The sequence below is a fragment of the Muscardinus avellanarius genome (genome assembly GCF_963383645.1).
Source record: "Muscardinus avellanarius genome assembly, chromosome: 1".
Taxonomy (NCBI): Eukaryota; Metazoa; Chordata; class Mammalia; order Rodentia; family Gliridae; genus Muscardinus; species Muscardinus avellanarius.
The window spans coordinates 195925645-195944582 of record NC_137786.1 but is presented as its reverse complement, the minus strand read 5'-3'; the positions used below and the strand labels follow the sequence as shown (position 1 = coordinate 195944582).

Genomic DNA, 18938 nt, shown 5'->3' with positions numbered 1-18938 from the left:
TTTCCCAATCTTGTGTTAATGGTACTTGTCCAGACCCCTCCCACTCTTGCAAGATCACACTCATAAAACATGAAAATAGTAGAAAAGATGAAATACCAATGGAAATAAAAGGGGAAAAGTATTTCTCAAAAAAAAAAAAAACTGTGTGAGGCCATATGTAACATCTAAAGGTCCTCTTGGGAAATAAGTTGGATGTAAGAGAAATGGAGTAAAATTGTTAAAAAAAAAAACATCATTCTAGACAACAGGACTTTGAATTCATATGGATGGATATTTTGTTAATCACTGTCTAAATTGTAAGATTTTATGAAAAAGCGATGCCCTACTGCACAGATAAACATGCTCTAATACTCTGGTTGCCCGATGTACAAAGGAGACTCAAATATGCAGAGATTCTGGGATTCTTTCTGCTGTAAGTCAACATGCAAAGAAGGAGATAATGGAAGTTGGTGGTGCTAAAAAGGGCCTTTGTCAAAAATAATCCTTCCTTAACTTCATTGCCTGAGTTCCAGATGGGGATAGTATAGTAGAAACTCAAAAGTACTCACAGACCCAAACAGCTTCATTTACCCCACCTGCTATGAAAAGTCCCTCCCTATCATAACCTTTCTGAAGACATGCTCCAGTTCTGTCAAAATGCAGAGTTATAACAGAGCACAATATATCTTTCACACACACACACACACACACACACACACACACACACACACATTTTTTATTTTATATATATAATATATATAATAAATAAATATATATATATATAAAATAAAACCATTAGCTTCCATATAAAATATTTCCTGGATGAGAAAGAAAACATGAGAAGGAAAGCCCTCAATTTCAAAGCTCAGCCCCAGCTAGGGCAAAGTCTACAAGGTCTTATTCCTGCCTCTCACTCCTCCCTAGCTGAGCCAGGTTTGGCAAAAAATCACCAGATTGTTAGCAATAGGAGCCCTGGGTTAAGTCTGGCTTTCACTGAGACGTGATGCCTTCCTGTATCTATTCATACAAAAGGACATGCATCCCAGACAAGTGCTAGCAGGAGTGGTAACACCTGTTCTATTGTAAATTGGATCAGAGCAATGAAATTCCTCTTGAATTTCTGTGGCCTAATCAATGATTCTGCTCTAATTAAACCATAAATCACAAAGTATTTGCATAAACTGATTCCCACATGGCACCACAACAAATCGCAAGTAATGGATTTTGCATTAAATTATAAGACCTACCTATAAACCTTATTGGTTACCAATAAATGCAACCCTCTGAAAATCTCAAATTTTAGGCATTTCTAAGGCATCCCAGCTACAAGTGTGCTTGTAGTAATGAAAACAAATAAATCCGGGCAGATACTCTGATGGTATGGTTAGGATGTCACCAATTCTCTATTCTTGGCTATCAATGTACTGAGATTTCCTAAGGACCTTACAGAAGCATAGCTCTCTCATGAGCAAACGTAAGAGTGAAATCACACCCTAAGATGAAAATACAATATGACAAAATACAACATCGTTTAGATAGCAGAAGATGCTAGGGGATTGGTCAGCAAATTAAGAGCCGCCACCTGTTTTTATAAATAAAGTTTAATTGACACATCACCACAGCAATTCATAAACCAATTCATACACCTCTGCTGCTTTTGTGCTACAATAGAAGAACTTAGTAGTTGTAACAGAAACTTTCTGGTCTGCAAGACTGAAATACTCAGTTTGTGGTGCTTTTAAAAAATTTCTGGTCAGCCGGGCATGGTGGCGCACGCTTGTAATCCCCGCGCTTGGGAGGCGGAGACAGGAGGATCGCGCAGGTTCGAAGCCAGCTGCGCTGGCTTAAGAGACCCTGTTTCAAAAAAAAATGTCTGGGAGTGTAGCTTGGGGGTAGAAGGGCTTCCAGGAAGCCCAGTACCACCAAATAAAAAAATAAAATAAAATTCTGGTCAGGTATGGTAGGCCGTGCCTATAATATCAGTACCTGGGAGGCTGAAACAGGAGGATTGCAGGTTTGAGGCAAGCCTCAGACAATTTGTGAGACCCTATTTCAAAATATTAAATGAAATTGAACTTGAAGTATAGCTCAGGCAGGCAGGCTGACAGGCAGGCAGGGAGGGGGAGAGGGAGACAGGAAGGGCACAAGAAAATGTTCTGCTAATTTCTGTGGTAGGTAAAAAATAGAAAAAGGTAAAATATTATCTAAGCTAAACTCCTATTATGCCTTCTTAACTCTGGAAACATTCATATCCAGCCAAAGATTATTTAATTTACTAAGTAATTAATAATATACAATATTGGAGAGTATAGATATAGCTTCAAAATAGTAGCTGAAATGAACTGGATTTGTTTTTAATATTTTGAATAAATTCTAGGTTTTCCTAATCCATCAATTCTGCCTGGGTAAGATGCTAAAGAGGAAACAACACTTAAGTTGGGATTTGATAAAAAAAATATAAAAAATTGAAGATAAAAGGAATTCCAGGAAGAAGCAAAAATAATTTCTGCCCAAGAATTAATAAGCAATCAACTGTTACTTATTTAAAGTTTTTTTTCTGGTGGTACTGGGGTTCCTGGAAGCCCATCTACCTCTGGGCTACACTCCCAGACCTATTTTTACATTTTTATTTGGAAACAGGGTCTCCTAAGCCAGTGTGCGCGGCTGGCTTCGAACCTGAGCGATTCTCCTGTCTCTGCCTCCCAAACGCGGGGATTACAAGCGTGCGCCACCATGCCCGGCTTTGGAGCTTTTTTCCTTGAGGGAAGTTTAAAAATGTTGCACATCAATATCTTCCATGAGAAAGGATTCACAAGTTATTCTCTTATCAGCTGTAGGAATTGGCTTACGGACAAGGCTGAAAAGAAGGCTCCTCAATCCCACTCATGAGAAAAATGTAATAATAGTGATGATGGATATTATTACAGGAACTATCATCAGCATCATTATAGGACTATCACTTATTGAACATGGATCACACGCTGAGCATTATGTAGGCAGGTGCTTATACATTATCCCATTTAATCTTCACAGCAGTCTGATGAAGCAGATACTATTATTATCCTCTTCTTGCAATTGAGGAGACTATGACTGAGAAAGGTAAATAGGGTATACAAGTTGCCAAAGGGCAGAGCAGAGTTTGGGGTGCTTATTATCATCATCACACTCTCTGTTAAACCCTCACACGTGTCCCCAAGGCCACCCGCAGCCCCATCCAAGCACAGCTCTCACCAAGCCCACTCACCTCGGCAGACACTGCAGCACTGATTCTCTGGAAGAATGTGATCCTTTTCTGAGCAGTTCAAACGAGGGCACTCTTCTGTAATTTTTACTAAAACTCCACCCTGAAAGCCAAATATTAGGGGGAAAAGATGTTCATACATTTAGTCAATGATAGAGAGGTAATGAAAATAACAGTTTAAAGAATGCTATGTACATATAGCAAATTATCAACAACATTCTCAATTACATGTACTGGAAAAGAGAGGGAATGAAATGGGAACCAGAGCGAAATGCATCAAGCATTGTGTGCATGTATGTTCCTATTACTCTATACCTCATTATGAAGTATAATACAATGAAAAAAATAAAAATATAAAAATGATACAAACATAATTTTAATTGTTAATAGCCTGCAATATAACGGCCTATAATAATTAATAACACTCTCTGGAATTCCACTAAAAATGATAGCATCATAAATTGCTGAGACTCCTGAATAAGAAAGTACATTAAGAAAGTACACTGTATTTTCTTTTTTTAAAGATAAATTGCTAACTTTATTTTATAAACTATGAGGAAAACATTTTTGCTTTCTATAATGCTTAATGTCGATTTTTAAAGAATTATACTAACAATATTTATTCTGTTTTAGGATAAATGTACTACCTCATTATCCAGTTTTTAAAAAACAATTATAAAAGTACAGAATGTTTTCAACGTAGCTTCGATGCAGTCCAAGAGGAAAGGTTCATATATTTTACTTGACTGCAAATGAAATATGATCTGAATTTTTTGCTAGAAAAAATTTAAAATGGTAAATTCATAGATACATTTGGCAGTTACGTTAAAAAATAATTTACATTTTCTATATCAAGAGAGTCTTAATGGAGCTGGGCGTGGTGGTGCATGCTTGTAATCCCAATACTTGGGAGGCTGAGACAGGAGGATCCCACAGGTTTGAAGCCAGCATTGGCAACTTGGGAAGGCTCTCAGGAACTTAGTGAGACCCTGTCTTAAAATAAAATATAAAATAGGTCTAGGAGTATAGCCCAGAGGTAGGAGGCCTCTGGGTTCCACCCTCAATATCCTCCCCCCCACACACAAGAGTCTTGATATATAAATTTGAAGTATCTTCTTTAGAGCAGAAGGATGTCCACAATTATGTGCTGAAAATTGTTAACAATTGACTTTTGAGTCAGAGAGGTCTAATTTTTCATGGTTTATTGATCTCTGCAGTGTAAATATTTTAACAATGGTTTATTTTGAGCTAACAACATGATATCACTCAAGGTAGAGGTGGGGAGTAATGTACAATATGCTTATGTGAGCCCTTTCCAGCCCTCTGCTGGGTAACAAGCATTGTGAACCCAAAGATAAATAAAACCTTTTCCTTGCTTTTGGTGAGCTCACAGTTTACCAAGGAAATAAAAACCCCTTACATTAGAAACAATAATAGAGTACAGTAAGCCCCTAAGAATGTGCTCTAATAAAGGCATTTTAATGTGTCATAGGAGAATAATTAATTCTGGCCATATTGGGAGGAATTATGAAGATGCCACATTTGAGGAAAATTAAAAAGTGGAATAAAGAAAGAAGAGACTTGGCCTGGGGAAATAGATAGGAAATAGGCCAAGGAATATATAGGAGCCAAGTCATTCAGATATGAATGAACTGAAAGAGGTTCAGTTAGATGAGCACTAGATATTCCCTAAACATAAATAAAATCACCTGCAATAAAATTCTAAGTCTTCAGCAACTGAACCTTATGACCAAACCTCATCTAAGAGCCTCTCTATTGGCATTACTAACATCTGTGTTTAGTTTCATGCTGAATTATAAAAATTAACCCATTAACTTCTATCTTGACAAAAGGTTGGAGTTGCCCTTATTTCATCCAAAACATTTTTCTTTTTCATTCTTAGAGGAGTATGTAAGACAACTGAGAAGAAAGCTCGAGAATGAAAGTCTCATTGAAGACCAGAACACAGTACCAAACACAGTTGGAAGAACAGGATACCCAGGAGGAATGGGGGAGATACTGTGTTTTTCATGTCCAAGAGATTAGGTTATTCCAGTGTCTCCCCTCCCCTGCCTTCATTCTCTGGCTTGGCAAGAGAGCCCATTGTATCTGACACATGCATTCTTAAATATGAACATAAACATAACATTAAGTATCAAATATAAATGTCTGACTGCTCATCTTTTCCATACATTATTGGTACCAAGGTTTCCGCTCCTTTCTCACAATTTTCCACGCTGATGGTCCAGCATCTAGCATTTTTTGTCATATTTTTTGCTTCTTTTCTTTTGATCTTTATTTCCCAACCTCTTCCTTTTCTACTGATCCTTAGAACTGGCCCTGAGATATGATAATTGATTCTGCCATTCAGTCCCCACTTCCTCCTGGATTCCATTCCCGTTCCAGGCAATATTGAGTGCATCTAACCTCAGTTATCACCAGTCCTGAGGCCAGTGTCGATACCTTGCCAATTCAGAGAGATATAAGTTACCTAAAAGTTTTATAACCTCTGTGCCCCTGGCCCTAAATAGCATGGATGTTCTTTACCTAGAGAAGGAACAATCTCTGGGGTACCATTCATGTTCCAGAATTCCTAGTGGGACCAAGCTATGTCTGATCTTTCACCGAAGTTGGACCTTTATTAAAAGTTTCTTTTCTTTCCCCATCTGGCACCTCCAACAGCCTACTGATTTCTTCTGGGAGTACACCTTCAATAAATCACTTCTACTAAACTCCTTAGCTCAGGGTCTGCTTCTAGGAGAATTTAAACTATGATGAAGATAAATCCCCTAATGTGCATAAGGTATATTCATAAACATATCAAAGTCAATCACTAAGCCAAATATGAGGAGGGAGGGGGGAGGAAAAGTGTAGGAATTGGGGAAAGTTTCAATGATTGATGTGTGCATGTATGCCTTTATGATCTTATATTTCATTAAGACATATGACAACAATGCACCAATAAAAAAAGAATAAATTTTCATTCTTGCTACTAAAAAGCAAATTGTTAAAAAGAACTATTCTTTAGGTGATAAGATTCTAGAGTGATTTTCATTTTCTTCTTTACACTTTTTTCTCCAAACTCAAAAGTTTATATCATGAATACATACTTGATTTCATAAAACATAACAATGCTAAAAATACTACCAAAGACTTTAGAAAAATATTCCTGAAAGATTTTCTTTTTATAAAGGAGGCTTGCTTTGACTGTTGATTAAACCAGTCAACCATTCTAATCAACCTTTAACACATTTAATGAGTAAGATCATAATTCCAAATGTTTAAATAGAGATAGACCTCATTCCTTGAATTTCAAAATAATATGAACTGTGATGATTGTTGCATAAATGCCCCTAAATCCATTTAATTCAGCTACATAATTAGACATGAAGCTCTTTAAACTTTACTTTGAAAACTATCTCCAGTAAGAAATAATTTATGATTAACAGTTAAAAATCCTTCTGATTGTGCAATGTTATTTAATGACCTCAGCGTTGAGCTCTGTGTTAGTTTAAAAAAAAAACTTTCCATTTTTTCCTCGGTTAGAGCAACTGCATCTCCATGTCATTGGTCAAATACAAGCACTTTCAAGTTCTGAACTCATACTGTGCTTCAACTTGAATTTCTAATAACAGAAAATTCATATATTCAGTCAAAATATTGCTAGGCTATAGAAATATTGCAGAAAAACCAATAATTGGATAAAATTAAGACTTCTAGGAGAGTTTTTTCATCTTTTGTTGCATTCACAAGCATATCAAAGTCAACCACTAAGCCCAACATGAGGACGGAGGGGGAGGGAATGGGGTGGGAACTGGGTAAGGGCTAATTGAGTGATATGTGCATATATGCCTCTACCATCTTGTACTCAATTAAGATGTATGATTACAATGCACTAATAAAAAGGAAAAGAACATGCTAATTCTAGAAACACTTGGTAAATAATACTTGAGACAAAAGTTTGTTTCTTGTTTACTTGGTATGGTTAAAGCTTTAAAAATGAACCCATAAAATGGAAATGAATGGATTTCGAAGTAGAGTTTTGTCAACTGAAATTTTTCATATAAATGTAGAACATAGAAAATTGTTTACTCTATTAGTTCCTCTATTCTCTCAATGCTAGTACTTGTAGAGTGCTATTTTAGAAGCCCAGGAGAAAAGTTAACCCATTATATACAATAAATGTCATAAAGCATTTAGAATTAAGTCTTGAGAAAGTCTGTCTAGTAGAGACCAGAAAATTTCTCATTTTATACCCATCACCCTCTCTCCCTGCTGACCACATCTATTAAATATGCTCCAAAATTTTTTGTCGTCTTTTATAAATGCACCCTTGATTAAGGAAATCATTGGCCCCATCCTAATCAATTTGGTATTCTCAGGTAAACTGAAAAGCAATTATTCAATCCTTTGAATCTACCACATTAGAATCTGGATAGGAGAAATATTTCCAAATAACTATCTGCAACAGGAGTAGCAGTAGGGAAATTGAGGAAATTATAACTCCAAACCACAAAATTCCTGACCCCAGACCACACCTGCACCAACCACGTAACTTTGTTCTTCTGTGCCCCAATTTTCATGCTTACATAGTACCTACCTAAGAGGGTTCATAAGAGGCTTAAACATAATATGTTTAAGCGCTTTAAACTATATCTAGAAAATATTAAATGCTCAAGAAGTGTGAAATATTATTGTCGACAGCCTTTCTCTCTGTGCATAAACTACTTCATAAATCACTATAGAGAGACAATGAATAAAAGTATTAATGACTTTTTAAAGGAGGGTGAAATTATCCATGTGCAGTCACACATATACACACATACATGTACACACCACTTGTACAAAAATTATAACTTGTATGCCCCAACTTCTTTCTACTCTGTGAAAAAAAAAATAAAAGATGGACAGAGCCAGGTATGGTGGCACACACCTATAATACGAGTACTTGGGAGGCTGAGACAGGAGGATCACAGACTTGAGAACAGCCTGAACAATGTACTAGGATCCTCAGCAATTTAATAAGATCCTGTTTTAAATATACAAACAAGTCCACCGCCAACATCATATTAAATGGGAAAAAACTTCAAGAATTCCCCCTAAAAACAGGAACAAGATAAGGATGTCCATTATCACCACTTCTCTTCAATATAGCACTAGAGACTCTAGCCAGAGCAATAAGGCAAGAAAAGGAAATCAGAAGAGTACAAATAGGAAAAGAAGAACTCAAACTTTCACTATTTGCAGATGACATGATACTATATTTAGAAAACCCAACAAACTCAACCAAAAGGCTTAAAGAACTGATCAACAAATTTAGCAAAGTGTCTGGATACAAAATCAATCTTTAAAAAATCAGAAGCTTTTCTGTACACCAACCATAAATCCACTGAAAAAGAAATTTAAAAAACACTTCTACTCAGGATCTACCACAAATAAAATAAAATACTTAGGAATAAACTTAACCAAGGAGGTAAAAGATCTCTACAAATAAAATTATAAAACATTTAAAAAAGAAATCAAAGAAGATCTTAGAAGATGGAAAGATCTTCCCTGTTCATGGATTGGCAGAATAAATATTATTAAAATGGCCATCCTTCCAAAAGTGATATACAGATTCAACTCTATGCCCATTAAACTACCAAAATCATTCCTCACAGACATAGAATAATCATTCCTTAAATTTATTTGGAATAACAAAAAGCCCAGAAGAGCCAAATTAGTTCTCACCAACAAAAAATATGCAGGAGGAAACACAATACCTGACTTTAAACTATACTACAAAGCCATTGTAATAAAAACAGCATGGTACTAGCACAAAAACAGATACATAGACCAATGTAGCAGAATAGAAGACCCAGAAACAAGTCCATACACTTTCAGCCAATTGATTTCTGACAAAGGGGCCAAAAACATACACTGAAAAAAAGATAGCCTGTTCAACAAATGGCGTTGGCAAAACTGGTCAACCATATGCAGAAAATTGGAAATTAATCCCACTTTCTCACCCTACACAAGAGTCAATTCAAGATGGATCACAGACTTGGAAATTAGACCAGAGAGCTTAAGGCTCCTTGAAGAGGGCATAGGTCCATCATTGCAACACACAGGCACAGATAAATACTTTCTCAACAAGATCCCAAAAGCACAACAAATTAAAAGGTGAATCAACACATGGGATTGCATGAAACTGAAGAACTTCTGTTCAGCAAAGGAAACTGTCAAGAACCTCAAACGAGAACCAACAGAATGGGAGAAGATTTTTGCCACCTACCCCTCTGATAGAGGACTAATATATAAAATATACAGAGAACTCAAGCAACTCAACACTAAGTAAACAAAGCATCCAATAACAAAATGGGCAAGTGAACTAAATAGACATTTCACGAAAGAAGAAATTCAAATGGCCAATAAACGCATGAAAAAATGCTCAATATCATTGGCAATCAGAGAGATGCAAATTAAAACTACCCTGAGATTTCACCTAACTCCAACTAGAATGGCAATCATTCAAAACACAAACAACAAATGCTGGTGAGGATGTGGAGAAGTGGGAACTCTAAAACACTGTTGGTGAGATTGCAAATTAGTGCAACCACTTTGGAAAACAGTATGGAGAATCCTCAGAAGAATGGGAACAAATCTACCATTTGATCCAGCAATACCACCAGTGGGTATCTACCCAAAAGAAAAGAAACCAAACTACCAAACTAATGCATGTGTATCTATGTTCATAGCTGCACAATTCACTATAGCCAAACTATGGAACCAGCCACGATGTCCATCAACAGATGAATGGATCATGAAACTCTGGGATATGTACACAATGGAATTTTACTCAGCCATCAAAAAAAAAAAAAACTCAATTACATCATTTTCAGGGAAATGGATGGAACTGGAGGACATTATGCTAAGTGAAATTAGTCAGTCACAAAAAATAAGAAATCAGATGCTTTCCCTAATATGTAAAAGCTAAGGAGAAATGGGTCATAGAAGGAACTCTAGATGAAAAAGGAAATACTATAGAGGAGCAAACAAGACAACCTAAATTAGGATATGGGAGGGGGGAAGAAGGAAATTCTCTAAAACATACAATGTACTTAAACATATCGAAGTCAACCACTAAGCCAAGCAAGGAAAGGAGGAATGAGGAGGGAATGGGGTGGGAATTGGGTAGGGGTTAAATCAGTGATGTGTACATGTATGTACACACAAGATTTTTTACCCCAATATGATGTATGAATATAATGCACCAACAAAAATAAATAAATAAATAAACATTACAAAGGTCATGGGGTGTATCTAAAAGGTACAATTCAAAAAAAATAAAGATGAACAGTGTGCCCAAAATGTGCCAGTAACAGTGGTAAGTACCATTCAGATCAGCTCAAATTTAAATCTATGCTCATATAATATTCTACAGGTTTCCAATATGCCTGCTGTCATCATTTCTAATGATAACAAAGATTGAGTCACAATGGTGACCCTTGCTACAGTCACCCACTTGCCTTCAATCAAAATGTAAAAGAGGCTGCCAGTCAGAAGTGACAGATCTAGGGCTGGTTCTGGGATCATAAGTAGAATGAGAAAGATGGCCTTTCAGTACCCCAGCTTGCCTTGAGATTGAAGAAAAAAGCAAGAGTTTTGACTCTAACTCAATTTCGCTTCCCTAGAAATGAAGCAATTCATAGAGGCCATGTTTGACATTTGTCTTACATTCAAGGTGAACATATACTGTCATGTGAAATAATAAGAATAGTCTACATTTATTGAAGATTGACTTTGTGTCAAGCACTGTATTAAGTTCTTCACATGCTCATTTAATCTGCTCAACATCCCTACATGGTAATGCACCAGTCCTGGGCTATGGATCATCCACCTGCACCCCAAGTCCCAGGCCTGAGAGCCTCCTCATTGACAGAGAGACTGCAAAGCCTTTATTTTCACATAATCCCTGCTTCTGCTACAGGCCAAGGAGCCTCTACAACCTGCACCTATTGACACACAGGCACCACCAAACTGGCTGCGTCCACAGAGTCTGGCATTCCCATTGGCAGGGGTAAATAGAAAGTCCAATAAGGACGTTCAAAACAGTTAACTTCTAGGGTAGATTCTGGCCAATGAGAGACAGGAAATAGGAAAGAGCCCTTTCTTTGCAAATAACCCCCCAAAAAACTAGAGTTAAGCTCCTCTTTCATTAGTATCTCCTTTGAAGTTTCTATGAGTCTCTAAATGCCTCATTCACTTTAATCTTTAAAATGTACTTCTTCCTTTTCTCCAGGGATGTGAGGAAAAGAAAATGAAATCACATAAGTAAAAGCACTCATGGAAATGGTCTATTCTGAGACACAGCAGCTCTGTCTGCCTTTCTGGAGAAGCCTCACAAAACCCAGCAGGTTGTGAAGAGGGGGGCTGGCTCCTCTAAAATGCATGATCTTCCCTTAGTTCCTGTGTCTGTCCCTCCTCTTGCATTTCTAGGACTATACCTCTTGCTTTCCATTGTTACAAAAGAATAAATAAATAAAGCATCAACATAAACATCCATGCTCCAAGTTCTGTTATCTAGAGCTGTGGAATGGATAGGGAAGCAGTGTTATTTTGCTGAGATAATGTTGGGCAAGAAAGGAATATCTAGTTAGGCAACTTAGCACAAGGCACTGGGGCAAACGCTCTCTTATTGAATGTGGCTTCATCCACATTTGCCTAGGTTAGGGGAAAGGGAGAGGGAGGAGATTTTTCTTAAACCAACCATGCTTGAGAACCCAGCTTTTCCTAGAACCTCATGGGAGAAAAGAAAAACATGTAACTCTGAACTTTGCTACCAACTATCCTGGTACAATTTTGGGATTTGTTTTTGTTTTTGTTTTGCGGGTCTGGGGATGGAACCCAGGGGCATTCAACCCCCGAGCTACACCCCCATGCCCAGCTCAATTCTGAGATTTAAACTCAGGTTTATTTGACTACACATTTTGACCTATGAATCTCAATGTTACACTGTAAGAGTAAATAGACTCATTCTTTTTCTCCCAAGGACAAAAGTAAAGCCACTGGGTAGAGTTAGACAAAGGTAAATATTCAGCCAATTAAAGGAATTTCCTGATTACTAATGTTTCCCAGATTTGGAATGAGCTACCTGATGGGATAGTAAATTCCCATGAAGGTATGTGTGCAGGGAAAATAGTGTTTTCAAATAGAAAAACTTAATCACAACTTATTATGGCAGCTGGTCTGTAATGCATGTCTCCCTGAAGAATCGTGCTTCCTATATTTATGCCCTTACATCATCCTTCTGTGCATTAAGTCTGGGCTGGTCCTGTATAACCAACAAAATATAAAGGAAGTTATGCTGCATAGCTTTGGAAATGAGGGTACAGGAGGTACTGAAGCTTTCACCTTAGTATTTCAAAAAGTTTGGTCTGGAGGAAGCAAGGTACCAAGTGAGAAATCTCTGAAGAAACCAAGCTGCAAAGAAGCCATCTCTAGAGGTTGCAGAAAAAGAAAGACAAACAACATAGAGATACAGACACAGAGAGAAATCTGTTTCCTTGATCTTAGTTGAGGGGATAGCCATATAGTAAAAGAGGCACCTAGAACATCCAGCCACATCAAGCCTTCATAGGATTCTAGCTCTAGTGTCCATCAGACTACAATGGCACATGAGGCTCCAAGTGAGAATCAGCCAGTTGAGCCCATTCGATGTACACATCCATAAGAAATAACTTTTTTAGCCAGTGAGACTTACGAGGTTGATTTCAAATTCGTTGATAACCAAAATACTATCAAACTCATCACGTCTAATATCAGTCCCATATGTTCTTCACTCCTTCCTCACCCAGAGAATATTTCCCTCTTCCTGTCTCAATGAAGTGTAATACCCTTATCTTATGAAGAGGGCATTTATCATATTTTGGTTTCTCATGATCCAGTCTTCCCTTCTAAAAATACCACAGTTTCCTCTCAGGGAGTGATTTATCCATTGCATGCAATCTTAATGAGATGGTAATTCCAGGTGACTGTTTTTCTACACAGAGCCTGAAGGAGCCAAATTCTTCCCTACCTAGAATGTTCAGGGTTCAGACATATGGCCAAAGCTTTCCCAAGCATATGCCCAGACCTTAAATATTGTATGGATGACTCAAGATGGGCAATGATTTTTTTGTGTGTGATGGTACTGGGAATAGAACCCAGGGGCCTTCTACCTCCAGGCTACACTCCCAGACCTATTTTATATTTTATTTGGAAACAGTCTCTTAAACCAGCTGAGGCTGGCTTCGAACCTGCTCAATCCTCCTGTCTCAGCCTCCCAAACGCAGGGATTACAAGCGTGCGCCACCACACCCAGCTAAGATGAGCAATGATTTAAAATCATGCATCTCAGCAGAGATATGCCTGCCAATCCCTCCTTACTAAATCATCCCAAAGCTCTGGGACTCCCAAGTCCTGCTTAGTCCTAAACCTAGTCTTCTGATTTTTCAGGGATTATAGGAGTCTCTTGATATTCTTCCAATAAAACCATCATTTTTACTACATTATTCAGAGAAAATTTCTTCTGTTTGCAAACAAAATTAGAAATTGGTATTCTCTTTGACCATGCTCGGAACCTGGATATCAACTTGGTGGTTCCTCCTCCTCCTCCTCCTCCTCCTCCTCCTCCTCCTCCTTACAATAGCTTCTTCAAACCTAATCACTCAGCAAGTCCGCTCAGTTCTACTTCTCCTTCTCTCTCTCTCTCTCTCTCTCTCTCTCTCTCTCTCTCTCTCTGTGTGTGTGTGTGTGTGTGTGTGTGTGTGTGTGTGTGTGTTACTAGGGGGTGGAACTCAGGGGCTTTCTACCTCTGAGCTACACCCTCAGGTCACTTTCTCTTTTTATAATTTATTTGGAAACAGCGTCTCACTAAGTTGCTGAGAGCCTTACTAAGTAGCTGAGGCTGGCTTCGAACCTGTGCGATCCTCCTGTCTCAGCCTCCCAAGCGCTGGGATTACAAGTATGTGCCACCACGCTCGGCATCAGTTCTACTTCTAAGTAGCTCTCAAATATCTTTCTATCTTTAGTGTCACTGCCTCAGGTCGGGATCTCATATTTCTTACCTATAACTATCCACATTCACCTAGTGCTTCACAAAAACCCCCTCCACTGTAATGAAGGTGACCCCTGAAAATGCAAACCTGTCATCATATACCCACATACACCTTCAATGGACCCTCATCTTCATTAAGACCATGTCCAACAAATTTGGTAGTGAATACCTATAATCCTAGTACTTGAGAGAATGAGACAGGAAGATTGCAGGTTTTAGGATAAAATCAGCAACTTTGGTAGGCCCTTAGTAACCTATGAAGTAAGGAACCTTTGGTTCAATCATCATTAACAAACACACAACCTAGGAGGTAGGGCACCTTGTATTAGTCCCCATTAACACACACACACACACACACACACACACACACACACACGTCCAAAGTAGGTACTGTCTCATTTCTCTGTCTATAGGTTCATCTTTCTTAACTCTGTTACATATACCCTAAAGCTTCATCAAATTAATTTATTTGCATTTCTATAAATAATACCTCTTTATCTTTTAGCACTTTGCATGTGTGTTTTTTCCACTTAATAGCTTCCTCTCAAGCTACTCACACTCTGACAATGGCCAGGTCCCCTATTCTCTGCTCTAGCCCATTGCAGAGGTCTCTGCCCCTCGAGAGCCCATCCAGGTCAATAGGCCCACTCAACGACCTTATCTACAGCCACATATCTACGTATTCACTCTCCAGAAGTGACAAAACCATAAGCTTCAAACTTACTCGGCATTCCCGACAGCTCTTGGTTAAAATCCGCTGGCCTTCTGCAAGAACCTTTCCTCCGTAGATGCATTTTGCTGTAATAAAACAAAAAAATGGGTCAGTGAGTCATGCTGTGCAACAGAAAACCTCAGAGATGCCACCCAACGACAATAGATTCCACGGAAACATGGTTTGCTAATTCTAAGCAACACAAATCTCTTTATATAAAGTGAGACAATAAAATAGAGTAGGGGATAACCTTTGACCCCCGCCCAAGTCAGCTCTCATGTCGATTGCATTTGCTTTGCTTTCAAAACAAAGACATAATTATTTCAATGTTGAAATTGATAAAGGAACTAGAGAATGCATTGTTATGGTAAGAGAAAAAAACAAGGAAGAAGCAGTTGCCACACGATGGAGTACAATTAGCAGTCATTTTGATCAGACACTCCAGCTGTAAAATGAGCAGCTGGTTGAAAGGGGGTTCCTACATATTTTGTTCATCAGAACCTTGGCAGTGATGAAGGATACCAGTTATGTTCCTTGTGATCATGGGAATTTGGTGTCCTTAGCCTACACATTCTTAAGACAGTCAGACAATGGAGAAATTCAAGCCAACCCAGTAAATGACTACATCAATGCACTATAGAGACCACTCGTGGGAAGGGGGCTTGACAGGACAATAGAGAGGGCAGGGGATGGACATAGGCTTTGTAGAGATTTTCAGAAAAATACATAAGTGAGACTTCAGTTTAGATTCTACTGGCACTCTGTCCTTAACATGCTGATTTGCTATGAGCAAGTATAAAATATGTCAATTTGATAAGATGCTAATGTCTCCAGACATCTAAGTAGGAACCAAACCCATCAAATTCTCCAGCCACTTAAGTGGGAACAAGGAAGCAAAGGCATGATGGCACTCTGGTGAGGATACGTCTGGCCCCAAATCTCAGAAGAAGCAGAAGTAAAGATAGTCACCTACTTCCGGGAAGATGGCGACCGAGAAAAGCGGGGCTTAAGAGCCCTGCTAACAACCAATCTCCATTACCACAAAATCAGTGCCTTTCATAGCCAGAAAACACCATCACCAGAGAAACAAAAAAATCACCAGGCTCCAGAGAGAAAGCGGACTGAGAACAGAGCTCAGAGCCACAGAGGAGATACACCGGCCTCACGCCCGAGGACGTGGCAGCAGCGCCATACTGCCGGCGGCAGCGGCGAGTTCACCGGACGGCTACAGCAAGCCGAGGGACTCAGAGTGGAACTCAAAACCAAGAAGAAATAAGCCAGCCTCACGGCCGAGGGCATAGCAGCAGCGTCATATTGCCACCGGTGGCAGCAGCAGTGAATTCACCGAGTCCAGTACAGCTACATCTGCGAACTCAAGAACAGTGAGTCAAATTGTGGGCCCCAGAGGAGAAATCCCAGTACTGTACTCCCTGGGACTTGACCCAGTGGGGGAGGGGCGGTGGCAGAGATATCACACCATAGGAGAACATGCAACCTGGCACCCCCCATGGTCTAAAGCAGCCTATATCGACTCCCTGGGTCTGAGACTCTGTGATACAACCCAGTAAAGGATTAGTGGGGTCTGAGATACTACAGACTCGAGATCCAGAGCACCTTAAGCGAAGTCATAGTGACCCAAGGGAAGAACCCAGAGAAGGCACAAACTTCCGAAATCATGGGAAAGAGGAATAACACTGGAGCAATGAATGCCCACAACCCCACAACATCAGAACCCGATAAAACAGAAAATCAGAGATTTCTAGAAGATCAAATCAGGAAAATAACTGTAGAAATAATAAAGGTGCTTCGAAAAGAACTCAGAGAGAGCCAAAAAGAGATAAAGGATGCAATTAATGAAGTAAAGGCCTCTGGTTAAAATCATTATGGATCCTTAATGCCTTTAGAATAAATCTCAAATTCCTTAATTCAACATCAGACTATTCATGTCACTCTTCCTTATCTCCCAAACTTCAGAGCTCAATAATTCCTATGCTTTCAATCACCCTCCAAAAAGTCGCAACATCACATGCATGTACTTTTCTTGCACAGATACTCAGCCCTCTCTACCTTGCATGTGCAACCATCCATCCTGTACACTTATCAGTTCAGTATAACCCTGACTTCTTAAGAGTTATGCTTGATATTTAACGCTGGTTAGTTGACTTTGTGCTCCCATTGTGCTTCGGATGGGGCCCTACCAGAGCACATATTACTATCACATTGTATCTTAATTGTCCATTTAATTATACATCTCCCCTGCTAACTGTAACCTCCATGAGAAACGGAATGATTTAATACTTTGTCTCCAGCCCCAAGCCCAGTGGATCTCTGAGCTTATTGTTAATAATAATAAATAGTTATAGAATTAATGAGCTCTATTCAGTAGCAAAAGATAGTCAAATTACCTGATTCAGAGCTAGGAGTTATTTCCACAATTTTATGCAACTTCCAACATTAAAAGTAGATGCCAAGGGTTTCAGAACAAAAATAGCCAACAACACAAATGAAGAATTGATGCAGTCCTCTAAATTGCCCCCGTTTGTCCCTTTGTTAACAAAGAAATCTATTTAAAACAACATGCATGTTGTATATCACAAATGTATACACTGTCAAATAGCCAAATCAAACCAACCAACCTGTGCATTATCTCACATACTTAATGGCTTTGAAAAGCTTGGAATGTTCATAGCCATGTTTCAAAAACATGTATTGAATATTCATGTTGAATGAAACTAGGAGGGACTATTCATTTTATTTGTGTTGAATAAAACTATGGGGGATTTTGCTTGTTAAAAAAAATCTATTCCAATCATCTTTTATGCCTCAACTGTCTGGATAAATCCACTGAACAAGACTCAATGGTCCTGATGATGATCTGGATTCCTCAGTTGTCTTGCACAGAGAGACCACACCTCCAAGGGCCTGGAATTCCTCTCTAATAAATTCCCACAATCCCAAACACAGCTGCTGCCAACTTGGCAATGTGGCTCACTCAGGAGTGACAGTTCTGCTAAATGCCCTGCTGTCAAATTTGCCATCTGCTTCCTGGCCCGCCCTGTGAAGTGCAGAAATAACCTGTTCTCCTGGCTTTGTCCCTTGCCACACCCACAGTGGCATCAACACCCTTGCTACCCTATCTTAAAACACTTGCCTGATTCATGTTTCCTCTGAGACAGACTCATCCCAGAACTCCTATCTGGAGATAAGAACATCTCACTATTTATATTCACCGCACACTCAGGGACACATCTATCCCTCAAACCCACCAGTCTGGTATAAAAATTAAACATCCACTGAACTCTATGTCCTCACATAGCAGGGTGCTTGGACAGCTGGGAAACTATCAACATGTTACTACATGCCTCAGTCATTTGCAGCTGTGCACTGGTGTGGGAAGTGTATATGATTAGGATACCAAATATCTATGAAATTATTTTGGACAACTTTCAGGATCAGCACTGGAGGTCACAAGAATTCCCCTAGCTTTCTCTTAGTCCCTCCTTCCTCTCTGACAGCGTCCTACCCTCCCTGGCACTGCCCTCCATATGCCTAACATCAGTTCTCATTATCCAACCTCTTGATCTATTGCCAAAAGGCTTATTTTTGATGTCTGAGGAAATTCAAGCATAAGGTGAGTCAGGCTCGGGTGCTTTTGGCTGGGACATTTGGGACTTCATTTCAACAGCTTTCAGTGTGAGTCAAAATGTAAATGGATACCTGAAGCCCTTCATATCACACCAGGGACATGCAAACTAGCATATTTCACAGTGTCCAACCATGAAATTGAAACCTGGCACCAACATACGCTTCTCCATAATGTCAGAGACAAACGTACTGGGGATTGGAAGAAGGAGTTGTCCAGTTGTATCTTGTGCACCCAAAGACATCTGGCCCTTCAAAACTGACCTTGACTTCTTGAATGCAAGGAT

At 39.0% G+C, this 18938-nt stretch overlaps 1 protein-coding gene across 3 annotated transcripts in view; it reads right to left on the bottom strand.

Moving 5' to 3' along the window:
* Positions 1 to 18938, bottom strand: part of NELL1 (neural EGFL like 1) — a gene marked incomplete at both ends in the record, with an annotated part of 934260 nt that overhangs the window by 657200 nt on the left and 258122 nt on the right. For all 3 annotated transcript variants that reach the window (XM_080695282.1, XM_080695280.1, XM_080695281.1), the window contains 2 exons: positions 3224 to 3323; positions 15022 to 15095. In XM_080695282.1, the coding sequence (XP_080551408.1) occupies positions 3224 to 3323; positions 15022 to 15095 (174 nt within the window). The remainder of the gene's footprint in view (positions 1 to 3223; positions 3324 to 15021; positions 15096 to 18938) is intronic.